At 43.2% G+C, this 22,316-nt stretch overlaps 1 protein-coding gene across 1 annotated transcript; it reads left to right on the top strand.

The window, feature by feature from the left end:
• The first annotated feature begins 6,327 nt into the window (after window positions 1–6,327).
• Window positions 6,328–8,687, top strand: LOC133382272 (zinc finger protein 470-like). Its single transcript, XM_061621957.1, has one exon. It carries the CDS (start codon window positions 6,659–6,661, stop codon window positions 8,171–8,173), a length of 1,515 nt encoding a protein of 504 aa, XP_061477941.1. The 5' UTR covers window positions 6,328–6,658; the 3' UTR covers window positions 8,174–8,687.
• Window positions 8,688–22,316: the final 13,629 nt, after the last annotated feature.

Raw genomic sequence — 22,316 nt, 5'->3', positions numbered from 1 at the left:
ACTTTGGAATAAAATGTATCCCTTATTATTATTATTAACTTTATTTATACCCCACCATTTTTCCAGATTGGAACTCATGGCGGCTTCCAGATAAAAGACACATGCAATTAAAAACCTATCAAAAATAAAAGCATGTAATACATAAATGAATAAGTATAAACAGATATAATTAAAAATGAACTCTAGTTTAAAATAGCATTAAACTGTTTCTAATAATTAAAAACCACAATAATAAAATCAGAATAATTAAAAAAATAAACTGGCAAGAACAATATAACATCCTTTTGGGCCTATCCTTGGCCGCCTTCAGAATCAAAGGCTTGCTGAAATAAGAAAGTTTTTAACCGTCGGCGAAAGGACTGCAGGGAAGGGGTCATTCTTATCTCCCTAGGGAGGGAATTCCAAAGCCTAGGGGCCACCACCAAGAAGGCCCTATCTCGTATTCCCACTAGTTGTACTTGTGAGGATGTAGGTATCGAAAGAAGGGCCTCTCCTGAAGATCTCAGGGTCTGGGCAGGCACATAGAGGGTGATGCGATCTGACAAATAGCCTGGACCCAAGCCATATAGGGCTTTATAGGTCAGCACCAGCACTCTGAGTTGTGTCCGGAAACAAACTGGCAGCCAGTGGAGCTTTTTTAACAGGGGAGTTGTATGGTCCCTGTAATCAGCCCCAGTTAACATTCTGGCTGCAGCACGTTGTACCAACTGAAGTTTCCGAGCAGTCTTCAGAGGCAGCCCCACGTAAAGCGCGTTACAGTAATCTAAATCCCTTAGCCATGCATGCTAACATAGCCTACCTCTATTCATTTAGCATGCAGAAATTTGGCAAGTAGCACTCTGAATGATAACATCAACATCTCTTGCTGTGAAATAAGTCGTGGTACTTTGTCCCTGCTCTGCTACACTACTGGTTTAGGGTTCGTATGCACATGTGTATTATGACAATCAGTTGTAAGCTGCGTTGTGATCTAAATAAATAAATCATCCTGTGAATGCAATAGTGTTCATGTTCACAGAATGGAGCTTTCCTGGTCCTCCTTTTCCTCTACAACTCCCTGTGCCTCTCAAAAATCTGCTTCTATGCGTTGGGGGATTCTGCTATGTGGCAGATGGTGGGGGAAGGTTGCAGGTGGAGTGGGGGGAGTTGACAGAAATAGCCCTCCCCCTTATGTTAACAGAGGAGCAACTTAGCATGCAAACCTTTGTATTTGAGAGCTAGAAAACTTTGTAGGATCCTAGGGCATTGGTAGGGGCTTAAATCCCAAGTCTTTTGTGCTGTGTCCCAAATTTCCAACCCCTTCCTCCCTTTTAATTGTTTTTTAAAAAAACTTTGTATACAGAGCTATCAGACATGCTGCAAAGCCACCTACTATTTTTATTTGTGCGGAGACCTAAATTAAGTAAGTAAGTAAAAAGTAAGTAAAATTTAATTTTTGTGTTGCCTATCTGGCCGAAGCCACTCTAGGCGACGTACACATTGAAATTGATAAAATACAATATAAATACAGAATAAAATACAATGCAGTCAACCATAACCATTTTAAATAGCAGCAGTATAGAACAATGTAGGGCAATCAATAAACAATTTAGAACAATCATAGAAAAATTAGCCCACCCCGGGGATCCCGAAGGCCCGTCCAAAGAGCCAGGTTTTTAAGGCTCGGCGAAATGTATCCAGGGAAGGGGCATGGCGGAGATCGAACGGGAGGGAGTTCCAGAGAGTGGGGGCCACCACTGAGAATGCCCTCTCTCTAGTCCCCACCAACCTAGCTGTTTTCGTTGGTGGGACTGAGAGAAGGCCCTGTGTGGCTGATCTAGTCGGGCGGCTTAATTGGTGGTACTGGAGGTGCTCCTTCAGGCAAACTGGGCCGAGACCGTATAGGGATTTAAAGGTTAACACCAACACCTTGAATTGGGCCCGGAAAACAACTGGAAGCCAATGTAGATGAAATAACACTGGCGTGATGTGATCACGGTGGCGGCTGTTTGTAAGCAAACGAGCCGCCGCATTCTGCACCAGTTGTAGTTTCCGGACTGTTTTCAAGGGTAACCCCACGTAGAGCGCATTGCAGTAGTCTAATCGAGAGGTGACCAGGGCATGTACTACCAGTGGGAGCTGATGAATTGGGAGGTAGGGTTGCAGCCTCCGTATGAGGTGTAGTTGATACCAAGCTGCCCGGCTCACTGCCGAAATCTGAGCCTCCATGGACAGCTTGGAATCGAGAACAACCCCAAGGCTGCGGATCTGATCTTTCAGGGGAAGTCTCACCCCATTAAGCTTCAGGTCAACAACACCCAACCTTCCCCTGTCACCCACAAGTAGCACCTCGGTTTTATCAGGATTGAGCTTCAGCCTGTTCCTTCCCATCCACCCACTCACGGATTCCAGGCACTTGGATAAGGTCTCCACAGCCAACTCCGGTGAGGATTTAAAAGAGAGATAGAGCTGCGTGTCATCAGCATATTGGTGACACCGCAGCCCAAAACTCCTGATGATGGCTCCCAGCAGTTTTACATAGATGTTAAATAGCATGGGAGAGAGGATAGAACCCTGTGGCACTCCACAAGTGAGGGGCCAAGGGTCTGAAACCTCATCCCCCAATGCTACCTGTTGGTGCCTGTCAGAGAGAAAGGAACAGAACCACTGTAAAACAGTGCCTCCTATTCCCAATCCCTCCAGGCGATCCAACAGCATACCGTGGTCGACGGTATCAAAAGCCACTGAGAGATCCAGGAGGACAAGAAAGGTGAATTCTCCCCTGTCTAATGCCCTCCTCATATCATCCACCAGAGCGACCAAGGCTGTTTCAGTACCATGTCCAGTCCTGAAACCCGATTGGTATGGATCCAAATAATCCATTTCATCCAGGTGTGCTGACAACTGGCTAGCCACCACTCGCTCAATGATCTTGCCCAAAAATGGCAAGTTCGAAATGAGGCGAAAGTTGTTCAAGACTTGGGGATCCAAGGAGGACTTTTTTAAGATGGGTTTTATAATTGCCTCCTTGAGGGCCGGTGGCATTACACCCTCCTTCAAGGATGCATTTACCACCGCCCTAATCCCTTCGCCCAATTTCTCCTTGCAGTTCATAAGGAACCATGATGGGCAAGGATCAATCAGGCAGGTGGTAGGCTTCACCGTTGAAAGTACCTTGTCCACATCCTCAGAAGGAAGAGGCCGAAACCGATCCCACTGAACTGGATTGCAACTGGTCAACTCTGGATCCTCTACTGCATCCACAGTGTACGGAATCGAGTTCTTCAGGTGTTCGACTTTATCGGCAAAGTGCCTTGCCAATTTGTCACAGGAAGCCTTAGAATGCTCCAAGGGTTCCTGAGCAACTGGACCGACCAGGCTTCGGACCACTTGGAACAGCTTCCTGGGACAGCACTCTGCGGATGCAATAGAGGCAGCAAAGAAATCTTTCTTTGTTGCCTTTATTGCCACCTGGTAGGCAGCTATTGCTGCTCTAACCTGTGTCCGAGCATCTTCAGAGCGGGATTTCCGCCACCGGCGTTCTAGTCGTCTCACCTCCTGTCTCAGACTTCGCAACCGGGGTGTATACCACGGTGCTGTCTGAGTTCTGTTTCGGGGGGAGAGGACGTTTCGGAGCCACCTGGTCTAATGCCGTGGTGATTCCCTCATTCCACTCCATCACCAGAGTTTCGACTGGGCGACCTTCAGCAGGTTCCAATTCCCCCAGCGCAGTCAGGAATCCATCCGGATCCATCAGGCGCCTGGGGCGGACCATTCTAATAGGTCCTTTACCCCTGCAGAGGGTATGTGGCATCGAGAAGTCAAAATTCACCAGATAGTGATCTGACCATGACACAGGGGTGGAAGAAGCCACCCCCAACTTCAGAACACTCCCCACCCCTCCCAGGACAAATACAAGGTCGAGGACATGACCGGCTACATGGGTGGGCTCAGTGTTACTAAGGTGCAGTTCCCAGGAAGCCATGGTTTCCAGGAAATCCCGAGGGGCTCCGATGAGAGTGGTCTCAGCATGTACGTTAAAGTCCCCCAACACTAATAGTTCTGGGGTCAATGTTCGCATCCATACAGATTAATTAACAACTGCAAAATTGGTATGCCAATGTGTGTGCCCCCAGGTTTTTTAAGTATCTAGTGATGCTCCTGGTAGGACCATTATGGTCATATCAGAGTCAATGGGATTTGAGTTTCCTCTAAGATATCAGCACCCCAAACTATTAGCAATATCATTGTTTATGATGATAAAACACTGACATAATGCCCTGTCTTGTGGCTCTCCACTTGGGTTGTGTGCATGTACATATTTTGATACAAGTGCTTGCATGCTAAGAGAAAACACTGGGAAATCATTCCCTTACAGATGCATTGAGATGATGAATACATCTCAAACTGCAAGAAGCCTGGGTGATTTGGTAGTGGATCTTCTATAACATAGCATTTATAGGCAAGATATAAGTCTCTCTGTGTAATAAAGAAAAATTGTTAAGCTGTGAAATTCTCTCCAGCACTACTTTCTCCAAGACAACAAGTTACACAAGCTATTCCTTACAGGTATATAACTTTTTAAGGTATTGATCATATAAAATCAATGTGGGCTCTTTCTCTCTTCTCCTTTTTTCCATGGACAGTAGCTAATATGTTTGCAGTTGTCAGTCACTGGACTGTGATGTTCAGTTCAAACAGCAGAGTTGAGAACAGCTATAACTCTCAGAGAAGCTGCTCAGTCCTTTCTTCACACATATACACACAGATGCCAGTATGTGACTGGATTGAAAAATATGCTACTTTTTCAGGATGTTCTAATAACCCTATCTGTACAGATTTCTCAGCAGCCAACTCATTTCCATATTTGCCAGTTGCTTGCTATGTTAATGTCAATTCATTTGAGGGCAAATGAAAAAAGATGCTACTGAAGATTCCAAACCCGATGTATGTGACATGTTGCCAGAGAGAATAACTGGAACAATGGGTTGTATATGAATTCAACATCCCTGTAATGGATCTGAAACCAGATCTAGCAGTTTCAGAAAAAAACAAGGTGGGCAGAGCAATCCTAACCTGGGCCTGAGAATAACAAAATGGTGGATGGTGTGGGGCAGATTCTTTCTCTCTCTCTTTCTTTTCTCTTCCTTTTCTTTTCAATATAGCAGCTCTAGGCTTGCACAGCTGAGCTGTCCAAGGACTGGGCCCCTCAGTGAATTCATGGGTCTTTGGATTCAGCATAAATATATTGGAAATGTGTAACCTTATATGGGACACATATTATCTCTTTACAGTTACTGAGATTATATTACAAAAATGTTAAATTTCTGAAGAAGCACTTGCTGTGAAACAGGATTACACTGGGATCCTGTAAAGACCTACCTTCACATTAAGACCAATATTTACATATCTGTATACAACATGTCTATCATTAAAGTGGTGTCCAACCCATTTGTATAAAGCATGGTTTAATTTTTGTATATGTGTGTGGATTTCATCAATGTTTTTGAAGTCCTAATTCAGTATTTGTTCGTTATTCCCCATATTTTATGAATTATATATTTATGAATATATTATTTCTCAATCTGTGTGCTTGTTAACATTAGTGTTTTGGTTTTACATTCAAGTGGTACCCGTTTGTGTTAGTGCACCACCACCACCTTGCCCAAAAGACCCCATTTCAAGGCTTTCCACACTGAACCACTACACTGGGAAATGCCTACTACTTATTCAGTGGGTGGCTGAAATATTCAGATATGAGGAGTTCCATCAATCGACCCACGTCAAGTTCCTCCAACACTTTCTCCCTGGCTGCTAGTACAGAGAGGGAAAGGCGCCTGCTTTCTGCTAAAGGTGATGCCTGGCTTGTCGGCAGCTTATAATAGGAGGACACAAACTCCACATTGCTTGGGAGGGCAAGAGAAGTGGTGCTGCCACCCTTGCTACCCCTCACCTGCTACTCTATGTAAAGTCACACTTGGGGTCCTCAGCTCTGAAACAGAAGGATACCTCCTCTCTCCCTGAAAAATAAGAACAATCCTTTAATGTCTTCACAAGCATGGAGGTTTTAAATGTTTGGTGAATAGTTGCACAGTGAGCACAGTTGCTATTGTATTTTTTATACTTCAATTTTATTGTAGGGCCATAGGCCAACACAAATACAATACGCAATGCGAGAATATAACACAATATTATCATAATAGATCGGTTAAAATTGTTGGCTAATTTGCCAACACAAGTACAATGTGCAATACTAGAATAAAACTCGGGATTGACGTAGTAGAACAGTTAAAATCCTAAACCTGATGAGATGGGGCCTTCACAGATGAATCCTGCAGGGCAGGGCAGATGTAGGAGTCAATGTCCAGGGGTTGTATTTCTGCATATTTGAAAGTTCATGAAATTAGTTTATTTACTATCTCCACCTGGATGGAAAGAGCCTTCTGTAATGTGGCCCTCTGGATGTTGCTGGGCTACAACTCCCATCATCCCTTTGCCTGAGCTGGATTTAAATTTGAAGTCCTACAAATTCCAGGGCAGGGGGGCACAAGTGATAGCTAAGACACCAGGGAGCCATTTGTGATGTCATCAGAAAAAAACTAAGCAGGAAATATGAAAAGTGACATTTTGAAATCAAAGGAGACCTAAGAGGCACAAGAGGAGCTAACCAAGTAATGGGATGAAGAAATCCTCAAGTTCTCGGGGTGCCAACATCCATGAACTCCTAAATGCAGATGATCATGAAGGAAAGAGAAGGAAAAAGGGCCCAGTGTATGTGGAAATATTCAAAGACAAATCAGTATTAAATAGACATTTCAGAACACAAACAAGGGAGAACCCACTGAAATGCATGCAGTATGGAAAGAGTAGAAATCTCACTACACATCAAAGAACCTACACAGGGGAGAAGCCTCATAAATGCATTGAGTGTGGAAGGGTCTTCAGCCAGAGAGGAAATCTGAATATACATCAAAGAACCCACACTGGAGATAAACCATATAAATGTATGGAATGTGGTAACAGCTTCAGCCAGAGTGGAAATCTAAAGAAACATCAAAGAACCCACACAGGGGAGAAACCATATGAATGCTTGGTGTGTGGAAAGTGTTTCAGTCGGCGTGGTGCCCTTACTTTACATGAAAAAACCCACACAGGGGAGAAACCATATGAATGCTTGGTATGTGGAAAGAGCTTCAGTCAGAGGGTACATCTTAATACACATCAAAGAACCCACACAGGGGAGATGCCTTTTAAATGTGTGGTGTGTGGAAAGAGCTTCAGTGACAGCAGCCATCTTGTCGTGCATCAAAGAACCCACACAGGAGAGAAACCATATAAATGTATGGAGTGTGGAACGAGCTTCAGAGTGAGCAGCCATCTTGTCGTGCATCAAAGAACCCATACAGGGGAGAAGCCATATAAATGCATGGAGTGTGGAAAGAACTTCAGTCGGAGTAGTCACCTCAATTTACATCAAAGAACCCACACAGGAAAAAAACCATATAAATGCTTGGTGTGTGGAAGGAGCTTCAGCCAGGGTGGAAATCTTAAGAAACATCAAAAAACCCACACAGGGGAGAAATCATATCAATGCCTAGTGTGTAGAAAGAGCTTCCGTGAGAATGGAACCCTTGCTTTACATCAACGAACCCACACAGGGGAGAAGCCATATGAATGCACTGAGTGTGGAAAGAGCTTTCGCCATCGTGGAACCCTTGCTGTACATCAACGAACCCACACAGGAGAGAAACCATATGAATGCATCGAGTGTGGAAAGACATTCATTGATAGCGGTAGTCTTGCTAAACATGAAAGAATTCACACAGATGAGAAACCATATGAATGCTTTGCGTGTGGTAAGAGCTTCCGTGAGAGTGGAGCCCTTACTTCACATCAAAGAACCCACACAGGGGAGAAGCCATATAAATGCATGGAGTGTGGCAAGAGCTTCAGTCAGAGTGGATCACTTGTTCTGCATAAAAGATCCCACACAGGGGAGAAACCATATAAATGCATGGAGTGCGGAAAGACATTTAGTGATAGCAGTTCTCTTGCTAAACATCAAACAATTCACAGTGGTGAGAAATCATATAAATGTATGGAATGTGGAAAGAGCTTCAGGAGTGGTACCAACCTTACTTCACATCATAGAACCCACTCTAGGACACAGTCATATAAATGTGTGGAGAGTTGATAGTTGATAGGCATTACCATAAGAATACACATCATATGGGACCCCAGGGTATCCACATAAGTGGGAAGACATTTAAGTGCATGTGGTGTGGAAGGGGCTTGAGCAACACTCAAACCTTATTAGAGATTACAGACCCCAGTCAGGAGAAAAATCAGTAAATAATGGGAGATCTTACTAGCAGGCAAACCATAGAACAGCTCACTCTGACTAAAGCTGCTGTGGGAAACCATGACTGATTTTCTATTTCACCTTCCCTCTGTGGAGAAATACTTTATATATGTCTCCACAGTGTGTTCCTAGGCCTGGAACTTCTGGGAAGATGCAAGTAGCAGAACTTGCCCTCTGAGACCATGGGGCAGGGCAGTGGTGGATGTATGTAATTTATTCTGAGTTTCTTTCCTGGACATTTTTTTTTCTTAATAATGTTATTTGGTATTTAGGTTAATTTTTGTAAATTGTATTGCTTTCATTGATGTATTTTTATACTTGTGTTTATTTTTCTTTGTAAGACGCCTTGAGGGCCTTTGGCCGAAAGGCGGGGTATAAATACATTTTAATAATAATAATAATAATAATAATAATAATAATAATAATTAATTAATTTGATTAAATTTAATTTAGATAAATTAGTTAGTTGCCTAAGACAAAGATGGCTCTTAATTTCTGAGCCGCCAGAGCAAAGAGGGATACCTTATGTGTTATCTCATGATTTAAATCAGATAATAAAGATAATATTTTTTCCTCATCTGTAAGGATCTCGCGGGAATCAAGCCATTTCTGCAAAAAAATTACTCTCGGGTTCTGATAGATTGGGCAATATAGTATAATATGCGGGAGATCTTCCGCTCCGTCAGAGCCACAGACACATTTTCTTTGGTCCTTTGGGGTTTTGGATATTCTGCCCTCTCTATCAGAATTAGGTAATGTGAAAAAACGGAGGGCCGTGAATGCACGTCTGAGAGGCACTGGTAAAGCCTGTAAGAGGTATGGAGAGCAGACATGGTCTTTTTTGAATTTCCAATACCATGTGGCAGTGCTACAGTTAATTAAAGTCAGATGGTCTAAATAGTTACAGTGGTTAAAAATTAACTCACGAAGTCTCTTGTTTGTGTCTATATGGGTAAATTGCTGGCGAGTTATATGATATCTTTGTAGAATACCTTCAATTCTACTATTCCAAGTAGTGTGGAAGAGAGGGTGAGCAAAACATATATTAAGTAGTTCCCTGCCTTCGTTTAAGGTGGGCGATCTCGTAAATTTTAAAAGGGCTAAATGTATTCGCGCACTCAGTGGTGGGAGGCCAGTTTCCGCTCGGAGCATGGCTGCTGGTGTTCCTTGGGGTAAGAACAGTAGGCGCCTTAAGAAATTGTTTTGGATCGTCTCTAGGGTTAAAGTTGCTTTTTCTGCCCAGCCCCATATCATTGCGCCATATAGAACTTGAGGGATTACTTTGGCCTCGTAGGTTTTTAAGGCCGGGAGGATCAAATGGCTTCTCGGCCTTTTGGCTAAGATCAAGTGTAGTGTAGTTGCTATTGTAAAGCCATAGTGATGAACTGGGCTTTTGAGCTCTGAAGCAAAGTGAGAAGTACCTGTACCCTCTCTCTGCATGAAAGAATTGGTGGCTGGTGCTCTGAAGGCTTTAAAGTAGGCAAGGTGGTATAGTTTGTACAGAGCTTGGAAGTAACTCATTAGAAATAACTAATTACTTGTAATTTATTACTTTTTACAGTAACGAGTGGGTAAATTCATTACATTTTGCTAGTAACAGAACGACTAGTAATTTCCTTACTTTTTAGCAGTAATGGTAACGCTTCTGGTGTTACTTTAGGGCGTTACTGGGGGGAGGAGAAGCAGGGGAAGTCTTCTGCTCCTCTGACTGGTGCAAGAAAGACGTGTCTTGCACTGGGCTTCTGCGCAGCAGCGCTCTTCCTTCATGCTCTGTGTTAGGAGGCACGAGGGAGGAAGCAGTGAGCAGACTGCACAAGAGGGCAAGGATGAAGTAGGAGAAGGCAGAAGCAGAATGGAGGTGAAGAGCTGAGGTGAGTGACAATGGTCTGTGTGTGTGCCCCACCCGCTCACCCTGCCACCTACCCCTTTGCGCCTGTCACCTTCCCCCTTGTCCCTGCCATGCCTCCCCCCTCACACCTGCTGTGCCTTGCACCTCCCCCCTCGTGCTTACTGCCACCTTCCCACCCTTGCACCTGTCGCCTCCCCCCTTGCACGTACAGCCACCTTCTCCCTGCACCTGTTGCCTTCCCCCTTGCACCTGCCACCACCTCCCTTCTCACACCTGCCGCACCTCCCCCCTTGCGCCTACCGCTGCCTCCCCCTCGCGCCTGTCGCCTTCCCATCCCTCATGCCTGCCACCTTCCTCCCCTCGCGCCTACTGCTGCCTTCCCCCTCACGCCTGCCACCTCCCCCCCTCACGCCTGCCACCTCCCCCCCCACGCCTGCCACCTCCCCCCCTCATGCCTGCCGCCTTCCCCCCGCTCCTGCTGCCTTCCCCCCTCATGCCTGTCACCATCCCCCCTCATGCCTGTTGCCTCCCCCCTCATATCTGCCGCCTCCCCCCTCATGCCTGCCACCTTCCCCCTTCGCGCCTGCCACTGCTTCCCTCCTTGCGCCTGTCGCCTCCCCTCCCTCACATCTGCTGCCGCTGCCACCCCCTCCATTAAGGTAAGTTGATACATTACAATGCTCTGAAGAAGGACCTTTAAGGACCTTTGAAATTAATCTGTGGGACATGGTTCAGCCAGCATGTTTTAATCATATTTGGCTAATTATAGTGCATCTTTGGCCAATAGCCACTAATATTTCTAATGAAGGTATTGCCCAGCTGTGGATTTTGCCATTTCTTTCTTACGGACCAATCAGCACAACTACTTTTGCGTTTATTTTACACTTCTAATGTACTTGAATCTCATGAGTTCTTTTTAAGAACCCAAGTACATTACCAGCTATCACCCCCTCAAGAAGTAACATAACTTCATAACATAACATAGGTTCATAACTTCTCTGTACATGTTTGCCAGCCTTTGAAAATCATTGTCGAGCAGAATGGTATTTACTTTTTCTATCATATTTTAACTCTTTTAAAAAAACTGTGCCATGCTTACAAGGATGCTTTTTTCAGCGTTGAATACCAAAATGTTTACTCCTTAAAAAATGATGATCATTTAAGCAAGGCTTTATTTCTAGAGAAAAGAGGGGCTGAGTCTCTCAAAAAGATGGCATATCAGTTCCTGGGAGGATGGCATATCCTCACTCTCAGGGACACTTGTGGCCACATTTGGAATGCCCACACAAACAGCTACTAGGCTTTTAGCCACTTGGAGTAGCTGTTACCTCTGTGTGTGTGCGTGTGATTTTGAAATGGAAAGGCAGCACTTGGACCTAGGGAAGAATGAATCTGTCTCAGCTTCTCTCAGTTTCTCATTTTCCAGCCTTCAGTCCACTGCATTTCCACATTAATTTGTGAATTCATATACATTTTTGTGCAGCTTTCTCCTAATATACACATTTTTACAATCATTTTCCTTTAATATAATGTAGTTTTGCTCATTCTCTTTGCTAATCTATGAATTTTTGTGCACACTTTTTGGTTGGAGAACCGCATCACAAAATTTAGAGAAATGCTAATTTTTGAAAAATAGTGTTTCTGTTTGCTTATTGATTCGAGAAGTGCAGATTAGGTAGGTTTGCTTTAAAATGCAAACTGAACAAATTTATCTCCCATCCCTATTTAAAATCTGTATTTGATAGTTTTTATTTTTGAATCTTAATGTGGCATTTTGCTTTTGAAAGCTCTCAAACTATGAGACAGAATGGAATGGACTAGGATAGGAAGGAGTGCCTATGCATGAACGATAACACACATGTTGTTGTTATTATGTGCCTTCAAGTCGATTACGACTTATGGTGACCCTATGAATCAGTGACTTCCAATAACATCTGTTATAAACCACCCTGTTCAGATCTTGTAAGTTCAGCAGATAGTTCTGGTTTAATTTGTTCTAACACACAATTGTTTGTCTTTTTTGCAGTCCATGGTATCTGCAAAACTCTCCTCCAACACCACATTTCAGATGAGTTGATTTTTCTCTTATCCGTTTTTTTCACTGTCCAATTTTCACATCCATACATAGAGATCGGGAATACTATGGTCTGAATGACCCTGACTTTAGTGCTCAGTGATACATCTTTGCATTTGAGGACCTTTTCTAGTTCTCTCATAGCTGCCCTCCCCAGTCCTTTGTTGTTATGTGCCTCCAAGTCGACTACGACTTATGGCGACCCTACGAATCAGCGACCTACAAGAGCTTCTGTCATGAACCACCCTGTTCAGATCTTGTAAGTTCAGGTCTGTGGCTTCCTTTATGGAATCAATCCATCTCTTGTTTGGCCTTCCTCTTTTTCTACTCCCTTCTGTTTTTCCCAGCATTATTATCTTTTCTAATGAATGATGTCTTCTCATTTTGTGTCCAAAGTATGATAACCTCAGTTTCATCATTTTAGCTTCTAATTATAGTTCTGGTTTAATTTGTTCTAACACCCAATTATTTGTCTTTTTTGCAGTCCATGGCATCTGCAAAGCTCTTCTCCAACACCACATTTCAAATGAATTGATTTTTCTCTTATCTGCTTTTTTCACTGTCCAACTTTCATACCATACATAGAGATGAGAAATAACATGGTCTGAATGATCCTGACTTTAGTGTTCAGTGATACGTCTTTGCATTTCAGGACCTTTTCTAGTTCTCTCACAGCTGCCCTCCCCAGTCCTAGCCTTCTTCTGATTTCTTGACTGTTGTCTCCATTTTGGTTAATGACTGTGCCAAGGTATTGATAATCTATGACAAGATCAATGTCCTCATTGTCAACTTTAAAGTTACATAAATCTTCTGTTGTCATTATTTTAGTCTTCTTGACATTCAGCAGTAGTCCTGCTTTTGTGCTTTTTTCTTTAACTTTCATTGTCATCATGGTCTGTGGGTGGGTAGGAGGCGACAAGGGAGGAGGTGGAGAGTAAGATGGGTGGAGTGGAGAAAACAATTTTTTAAAAAAATGGAATGGAGGGAAAAAGAAGCCAGAGGACAAGAACATGGATAAAGGAGGAGAAGGAGGCAGCAGCAGAATGGAGATAAAGAACTGTGGAGGTGAAAGATGAACAGTGTGTGTGTGTGTGTGTGTGTGTGTGTGTGTGTGTGTGTGTGTGTGTGTGTGTGTGTGTGTGTGTGAATACTGTGTTTACACTTGGCACACAAAGTGGCCTCCACCACCCTCTCTGGCTACTGTGCTGCATTTGCAGTATTAACTTTTTTGCATCTCAGGGGAAAATGTTTGCTTGGGTGAGTGTCCCTTAGTTGGTGGCAGGGCAGGGTCCGGGAGGTGATTAAGTGAGAGAGAGTATGCTTACTGGCTGAGGGGGGGTGGCACTTGGTTTGACGTGCAAAGATCTGAGTAGTGGCCTCTGCCTCCCTCTCCACCTTCCTTACCAGCGGAGAGACCACCATTGCTATCATGGATAAAAAGAATAATTCTACTACCTCTGTATGTGTGTGTTTATTTTTAATATAGTTTTAGGCTACTTAGATGCGCAGCAGCCAAGCCCAGCACCTTATAGGCGTTTTTTTTAAGTAACTGAAATGTAACTCTAGTGATTACTTTTGAGAAAAAGTAATCAGTTACTTTCAGAGCAATTGTAACAGTAGTTACTACTTTTTGGGCCATGTAACTGTAACTGTAATTTATTACTTATTAAAAGTAATCTTCCAAGCTCTGAGTTTGTACTATGTGGATGTGCACACATGTGTATACGTAACACAGTCACACAATATGCACAACAAAGAACACAGCAAGTGGCCCACAAAACCACAAACAATAATGGCTACCTTTGTACTTGCGCACACATCCATATATTAATTTATCAATAAAGTGTCATCTGTTGATTCCTTCAAGAATGAAACACTTACTGTGACTTCAGTGCCAACTGAACAGAAAGCAAACAGAAAATCTCAAACAAGCCAATTGTTTGTTTTGCCATTATAGTTAATGGAGAATGAACTGAAGTGAGATGTCAGTCTGAAGCACTGAACCAAAGTAACTCACTATCCAAAGCACCTAAGTGGATTCTGAAGCATTTTCTTTTCTGTGCATACTCCTACAATTTATTCACAAAATTGTCCAAACACCTGAAATGGATGTCTGTAGAACAGAGGTGCATTTGGCTCCAATGCTGCAGATTTTAAGCAGGTTTTAAACCCATGCATAGCAGCCTGCCTTCTCCTCAGTAAGGCTTTCATTTGATAGAAAAGTTATTCATCTTAAAATATCTAAGACTGCTGGAATTTTATGTTTTTAGTGGGCCTCTGTTTTTAAATTATTGTGAATTCTGCTATTGTAAGGTTTTTGAATTGTGTTTTGATGCTGTGTAAGTTGCCTTGAGTGGACTATGCCCCAAAAGGGGGCCTATAAGTAACTTTATACATTATTTATTTATTTTTATTTAAATAAAATAATTAACTTCATGCAGACCAAGCAAAAAAGAATCACCCTGGCCGTCTTCGGGGTATATTTGTAACCCAACAAGATTTCCAATGGAAGGATGGGGTTGTCCCCCAGAGACCATTTTTTTCTTTGTTGTCAGCAGAAGTGTGCTTGACAATACCAAAGCACCTTGAACCAAATAACACTTATTCAGAGGAGGTAAATTTTTTCTGAACTGACCCCTTCCCCGTGCATATTGAGTAAACAACATAATTTGCCCTCAGGACTTTTTGCTGGGGTGTATATGGACCCCAGTTGTTGTTGTTTTGTTTTGTTCATTTTTGTGTTTTGTTTGTTTGTTTCCAGAAGGAAAATGACATGATAGAAGTGTATAAAACTATGCATGGCATTGAGAAAGTGGATAGAGAAAAGTTCTTCTCCCTCTCTCATAATACTAGAACTCGTGGACATTCCAAGAAGCTGAATGTTGGAAGATTCAGGACAGACAAAAGGAAGTACTTCTTTACTCAGCGCATAGTTAAACTATGGAATTTGCTCCCACAAGATGCAGTAATGGCCACCAGCTTGGATGGCTTTAAAAGAAGATTAGACAAATTCATGGAGGACAGGGCTATCAATGGCTACTAGCCGTGATGGCTGTGCTCTGCCACCCTAGTCAGAGGCAGCATGCTCTGAAAACCAGTTGCCGGAAGCCTCAGGAGGGGAGAGTGTTCTTGCACTCGGGTCCTGCTTGCGGGCTTCCCCCAGGCACCTGGTTGGCCACTGTGAGAACAGGATGCTGGACTAGATGGGCCACTGGCCTGATCCAGCAGGCTCTTCTTATGTTCTTATGTTAATGGTAAGTGGTAACTGGTTAAAATTTGGAGACATTGTACAGGTGACAGTTTGTAAAAATGTCCAGCAGGACAACCTGGTAGATCTACCCATGTGTAAAATACACAATAAAAGTGCACCTGAGGCAGAAATTTGCCCTGGGGCTTTTTGCTGGGGTGTTTTTTTTGTTTTGTTTCCAGAAGGAAAACAATAAGTGGTAACTGGCTGAAATTTAGGGATGTTGTACAGGTTAAAATGTGTGACAATGTCCTAGGAGGACAGCCCTGTAGGTCTACTTATGTGTAAATACACAATGAAAACTGCCTGGGGTCCAAATCTACCCCAGAGATCTATATGAATGCTACCAAATAGGTTCTGTATGTAAGGAACCAATGGATCTGTATTTCAGGCCAGACCTATTAGCAAGAATATGTATATTAAATCAGATTTGTGGCAAGTTGACATGAAGCTGGAGCGTGAAGAAACTTGAACAATTTCTCCATATTTCTACTGTGCCTTGCTAACAATGCATGTGCATGTAGTTCACTCACATGCACACACACACACACAACCACCTCTGTCAGACAGCTGTTCTGTTTCTGTATCAGTTCTGTAATAGTATATTCCCCTTGCAATGGAATGCCATTGCCTCTGGCAAGGTATCCCTTTTACCGAGGTGAATGTGAAGCTCAAAAGCCTTTAGGCATGAAAAAGCAAGTATTCTACTGGCGCCTACAGCTAGTTGTGCCTTTGTGTCTTTTCTTCATCACTGAATGTTCATATTCCTTAAAGATTCCAGTCAGTTCATCTCCATTCCATGGTAAAGTTGATTCATTACTGAACAGCACCAGGACACTGTGAGAGCAAACTGTAACCATATCATGAATTTAGCATTCAGTTTAGTAGGAAACTGTTGATTTCCTGCTAATTCTCATCCAATTTCTACACTTACATCTGATAAAATTCAATACAACATCCATTGACAGAATGATTGTATATCTCTTTGCAACATCATGGTCTGAACCCATAACTCTTCCAAGTTGATGAATGAAGAAAATGTTTTTTTTCTGATAATGTTATGTGTGTGTATGTGTCCTTGTCTATTATCTCTTTTCCTTTAATTTATAGATCAAGCATGTATGTTACACGTTATCACCTGCAATTAAATTGTGGAATAGGGACCACATTCAGACCTGCTGCCAGCCTTTATGGATCTTCGGACCCAACCCCACCTGGGGCTTCTGTACAGAGTGTGCACATGACACAACTGCTTGCTGCCACCACCAGTCACTCATCTCAGCCCCCTCCTCCCAACAGCTGTATATACTCAGTGGTGGATATTGCGTCCTGGAGAATCTAACAATGTGGCAACCCGCCACAGAATGGAGGTAAGTGTCAACTCAGCTCCCAACAGAAGCACTAGGGGGTCAATTTGGACCCTGATTTGGCACTTCCAAAAATAATCTATCTCAGTCCAAAATTTCAACTTGGGTCCAGGTCTGCTTCAGAACAACGAAGCTTCATTACTATCCCCATCATTCACTATTATATGGAAATAAAAATGCCTATATTTATTTTTCAGTTTGACAGATGTGGACAAAACTTTCAGGCATAGCAGGCACCCCATAAATAAAGCCTGCCAGATTACACACAAACATGCCGAGTGTGTTTTGTGTTGACCACCTTTAAATTTTTATTTCTATACACACACGGAACAGTCTTTAACATTTTTTTAGAAAAAAATGGCAGAATTGTATAAAATTTGCAGGCATGGTAGACCCTCTGAGAGGATGAATCCACCCAGCGTTTAGAAGGACAGCTGCACTGTTTTTCTACAAGGGCAGTCTTTAGGATTTGGAGATGGTTAAAAAGGATTCACTTTACTTCTCCTGTTGTTGCTACTAACATGATACATTTCTCATGATCAGACACAATAACGGATTGTTAACGATATGGGTGTGACTGTCTAACAATAAAGATGCTGAAAAGTGACAAAATGTGTATTGTGTGATGCTTTGCTACTCACAACAGTAAGTGCTTGTGCACACACAATAGCACTTCAGTAATGAATAGTACTGTCACACAAAAGACTAATTTTGATCCTATGGCAGATAAATTAATAAAATAATAACATCTCTGAAATAGAATATATACTTACAGTGTTGGTAGTACAAAACAAAATATTTGTGTGGAATAGGCACACACAGGCAAAGAATAATTTGATATAAGACACTACAGCAGAGCAATTAATAAAATAATAACATCACTTGAAACAGACTAAAAAAAGACTATGCCCTGAACACTCCCATAACTAAAGGGAAGGGAGGAGGCATCCACTGATTCTAATAAGAACAGACAAACAACACTCAAACAAAAATGCAAACCATAGCAAGATTAAATCCAAAGGAATAAATTAAAAATGGGGCAGTAATGATTTGGAGAGAGCCAGTGTGGTGTAGTGGTTAAGGTGCTGGACTACGACCTGAGAGACCAGGGTTCGAATCCCCACACAGCCATGAAGCTCACTGGGTGACCTTGGGCCAGTCACTGCCTCTCAACTCAGAGGAAGGCAATGGTAAACCCCCTCTGAATACCGCTTACCATGAAAACCCTGTTCATAGGGTCGCCATAGGTTGGAATCGACTTGAAGGCAGTCCATTTCATTTTTCAATTATTTGGAAGAAAATGAGTGGAATATAAAAAATGGAACTGGGTTGGAATGACGAGTGTCAAAGTAACCTCTCCAACATAACGCTTTAATGTTGCTGCTCCTCTGAGGCAGAACAACTTACACACAGCAAGAAGCAGAAGACCAAGAGGCTATTTTCTTTCTGTCAATATCCCTCCCTCACCCCCCAAAAAATCACTGGGATTGAAGATCCTGAATAAATAATTCCCTCTGATTCTAGTCAAAAACAGAACTCTTCCTCCTAACTCTCCCTAACGTGGCATTTGCTCTATCCCCACAATGGTGTTTTCCATATATGATTAAGTTTAGAGGCACTAAATTCACTTTTTCCAGGAACTTGTTGGCAGTGTTTTTGTTTTTGTTGTGCATTCTAGTTGCCCAAGGCACCATAAAGGTACCTTGTCAAGATTGCAATTTGCCTTGGACAAGCTCAGAAATCCTCAGAAGCATCCTGCTTTGGCTCAGGATTTGCGATTCATCTAAAGCTGCTGAACACCCCTAATAAGTACACCTGCCAAGGAAATGTGTCTGTGGGGAAGTGGTGAGTGACTAATGGCAGTGGTGACAATTCCAATGGCAGCAGGATAAGGGTTGGCAATGGGCCGTTCTGAGACCCCAGGCCCTCAGCAGGTGCTCAACCCTGGCAACCTCCAATTCCAGCCTACATTGCCTGCTTGATTCCACACCTGCTGCTTTTACATAGTTTTCATAGGAAGCTGTATTTATATCAGTTCATATTCTCTGAAGTATTCTCTAACTGGAATTCCTGCAGGGGTAGGAGCTAACTTTGACCAGCCATCAGCCTGAGTGATATCCACTTGTACAGAAGTTTTTAATGCACACAGTGGAACTCCTCTTCCTCTCCTGCCCTCTCCAGCCACCCAAACACCCTCAAAATCAACTCCAGAGGGTTGGGGGACCCTCCAGAGTAGATTTTGAGGAGCACGGGGGAAGAGACAAAATGGAAGTCCCATTCACAAGCTGAAATCTCCTGTTGGATAGAATCTCTTTAATGCTTCCGTTGCTGAATCAATTTAACAATCCAAGGAAGTCTGGATAAGGAATTTTTCTATGCCTCGCTTAGCTCCCAAGGACCACGGTATTCCCTTGCTTTAATGGGCATGTACATGAAGAAGTCTTGCTGGCATCTTGCAACCTGGACTGGACAAAACAAGCTTATGTTGCTTAAATGTTACAAAAATGCCATCTATAGACTAAATTTAAGCAATACTCTGTAGATTTTCACAGAAACTGGACATTCTTGCAGATTTTTACTGTTTGCTGAAGAAAATGCCTTAGGCCAATGAATAATAAGCATTTTAGAAAAAGGCATAAACTGTCTTGCAGGAGGATAAAATTGGTGCAAGGAGACAATACCTACTTTTGGAAACAGTTTACATGGTTAGGAGTGAAGATGAGGCAAGCCTTGCTGGATCAAACCAAACACCTATTTTCTCTAGGTTCTTGTTTTCCACAGTGGCCAGCCAGATGCCTATGGAAAGCCCATAAACCCACAAGCACAACAGCACTCTTCCCACTTGTGATTCCCAGCAATTCAGAGGCGTGCTGTCCCTGATACGGCAAGTAATATATGTACCTATCATAGTTGATAATAAAAAGTAAAAGATTAATTAAAGCAAAAGATTGACTATAAGCAGCATACTACACTGGCAACTTTGGGATTAACTTCAGGAGGTGGTTCAGCAAGGAACAAGAGCAGTCAATGAGGAGGGTCAGCACCGCACACCTGACCTCCTGGTAGTGGAGTCGCTGCTGCTTACTGGGAAGCAGTAGCATAGTGGCAAATTAAGAATAGTAGGCTCCCTACGTGATAGTCAAGCCACACCCTCTCAAGCCGTACCTGCTTCTAATATTATACAGCCTTCTACAATTCTAAAATAAAATGAGCTTTCCGTTTCTTACTTTGTTTGGAGTGGTTTCTCTTAGTGATGCATCACAACGATCAATCATCCCATTAGCCAGGGTGAGGCCAATGGGTGCACTACTCCCCTAGAGCTGTGCTTCACCCCCCTCCCCCGGAATTTTTTTCCAGAAAATTGTCTGTTTAATTTATGACATGACAGACAATTACAGCTTCCATTTAAAGAATGTCAGCTTGATTACAGATCAGGAGCAATTTAAGGATAGGGTCGTCTAAAAACATCAGTGAATTAGGAAGGGGAGTGCACAATAAAAGCCCCATTGGCAAGGTCCCGCTGAAAGTCTATTCGCTCAGGACTTTCCTGACTGAGGGTAGATTTTTCATGATCACAATCACCCTATAATTACTTAAGTAATCCCGGTGGTGGGGGAAGTAGCCTGTATATTATCATGACCCTTGAAGAGTTAAATAATATAACTTTGTATTATGGCTAGATGCAACTTCTTGGACTGTCCTTTGCTCTGCCTTTCAGTTTCAGTTTCAGTTGTGTTCTCTACTCAGCTAGCAATAAAGAAGCATGTTTGTTTGCCTGCGGTAAGAAGTAAAAGGTATTTTCTGCAGTTTCTGCTGAGTGGGACTGGGTGCTTATTGCTAAAGGGTGAAATAAAGAGATAACTTAAACTGACCACACACACTTTCTCCCCCTCTTGAATGTATTCTCCCCCTCCTCGTTCCTACTACTCCTGGCTACAAAACCACACATCTTCCCCTTTCCCCCCTTTCTTTTTGCTGCTGGGTTGAGAATAAGATCCAACAAACAGGAAGCTGTGCAGCAGAGAGAGAGAGAGAGAAACATCTCCTCAACCCAAATTCTCTCCTCCCATACCTCCTTTTCCACTTTACCTTGCTTGTGTGCTCTATGTCATCATCTCCACATTTCTTAGTCCTTCCTGTGGGTGCCTTCTCCCACAACAGTAGATATCCCTAGGAGCCATTCAGCATGAAAGGGGTGTGTGTTAGCTACTGAGATTAGCCTTCTCAGTGGCCAGTTCGTCTCCTTTCACTCTGATTGGCTCCAATCAGCAGGAAAAGACACTGAAGACACTGGGACCCTGTACGCAAAAAAGTAAGGGGGTTAAGACCCCCTGGGACCCTGGACAACTACACCCCTGCTGGGAGCGAAAGGGAGACATGGCAGGGAGGTCAGTATGGGCACACTGGTGGAGACAATCCCGCACTCCCACCAATGCACCTGCACAGCACCATCACATTGTTCTAAGTTTTAGCTGTCCATGTGTTCAAAGTGAGAGGGACATACTTCCAAATGTGCAGCAGCTTCAGTCTTCTCTGTATGAAGTGCATTTTGGGATACCATCTATACTATTTCTTGTTGTGAATAACTGCTCAGAAACCTCCATTTAATCCAAACATTGACCCAAAGCCACAGTACATTTTCAAGAATGTATTTTTTCTTTAATTCATAGATTTATCACCTGTTTTTCAAGAACAAAAAAACTTCATAAAGCGATTTACACATTCATTGCGAAAAACAGAATCAATAAAATATAATTTACTAGGGCTTCCGCCCCTGTGCACTCTGTGCACCAACCTCAGCACCTAACCCCAGAAAACCAACCCCACATCCCCAGGTCTTGCCAAACTCTTCCCTTAGATCTGACCAACCCTCCCTCCCAGCTCGTCAAGCACCCTCCCCCCTTTAGATCTTCTTCTGCGATGAAGAGGGGGAAGAGGAGGGAAGCAAAGGAGGAAGGCAACCGCCAAGACAAGCTGCACAGGAACAGCTGCCCCAGCCTGTCCTGACTACTCCTCTGTGGCTCATCTGACCACTGCCGCTGTCTCAGTCACTTGCCTGCCACACCTACCATGCCTGCTGACCGCCATCGCTCTGCAGCATCACCCCTGCTGTCTTGCTCACCCCCTGCCTTGATCATCACTGCCGCCATGCTGACTCACTCTGCATGCCCACCACCCACTATCCTACTCACCTACCCACAGCTTGGAAAAGTTACTTTTTTTGAACTACAACTCCCATCAGCCCAATCCAGTGGCCATGCTGGCTGGGGCTGATGGGAGTTGTAGTTCAAAAAAAGTAACTTTTCCAATCTCTGCACCTACCTCCCCTGCCCCTCCCACCACACCTACCCCACCAGCCACCCTGGATGGTTGTCACCTAAGAAAAATATAGATATAGGAAGAACAGCATTCAAAACATCAATTCATCATTCACATCA

This window comes from Rhineura floridana, chromosome 3, assembly GCF_030035675.1.
Source record: "Rhineura floridana isolate rRhiFlo1 chromosome 3, rRhiFlo1.hap2, whole genome shotgun sequence".
Lineage (NCBI taxonomy): Eukaryota > Metazoa > Chordata > Lepidosauria > Squamata > Rhineuridae > Rhineura > Rhineura floridana.
The sequence above is the reverse complement of the archived record's forward strand: the minus strand, read 5'-3'. Positions and strand labels throughout refer to the sequence as shown.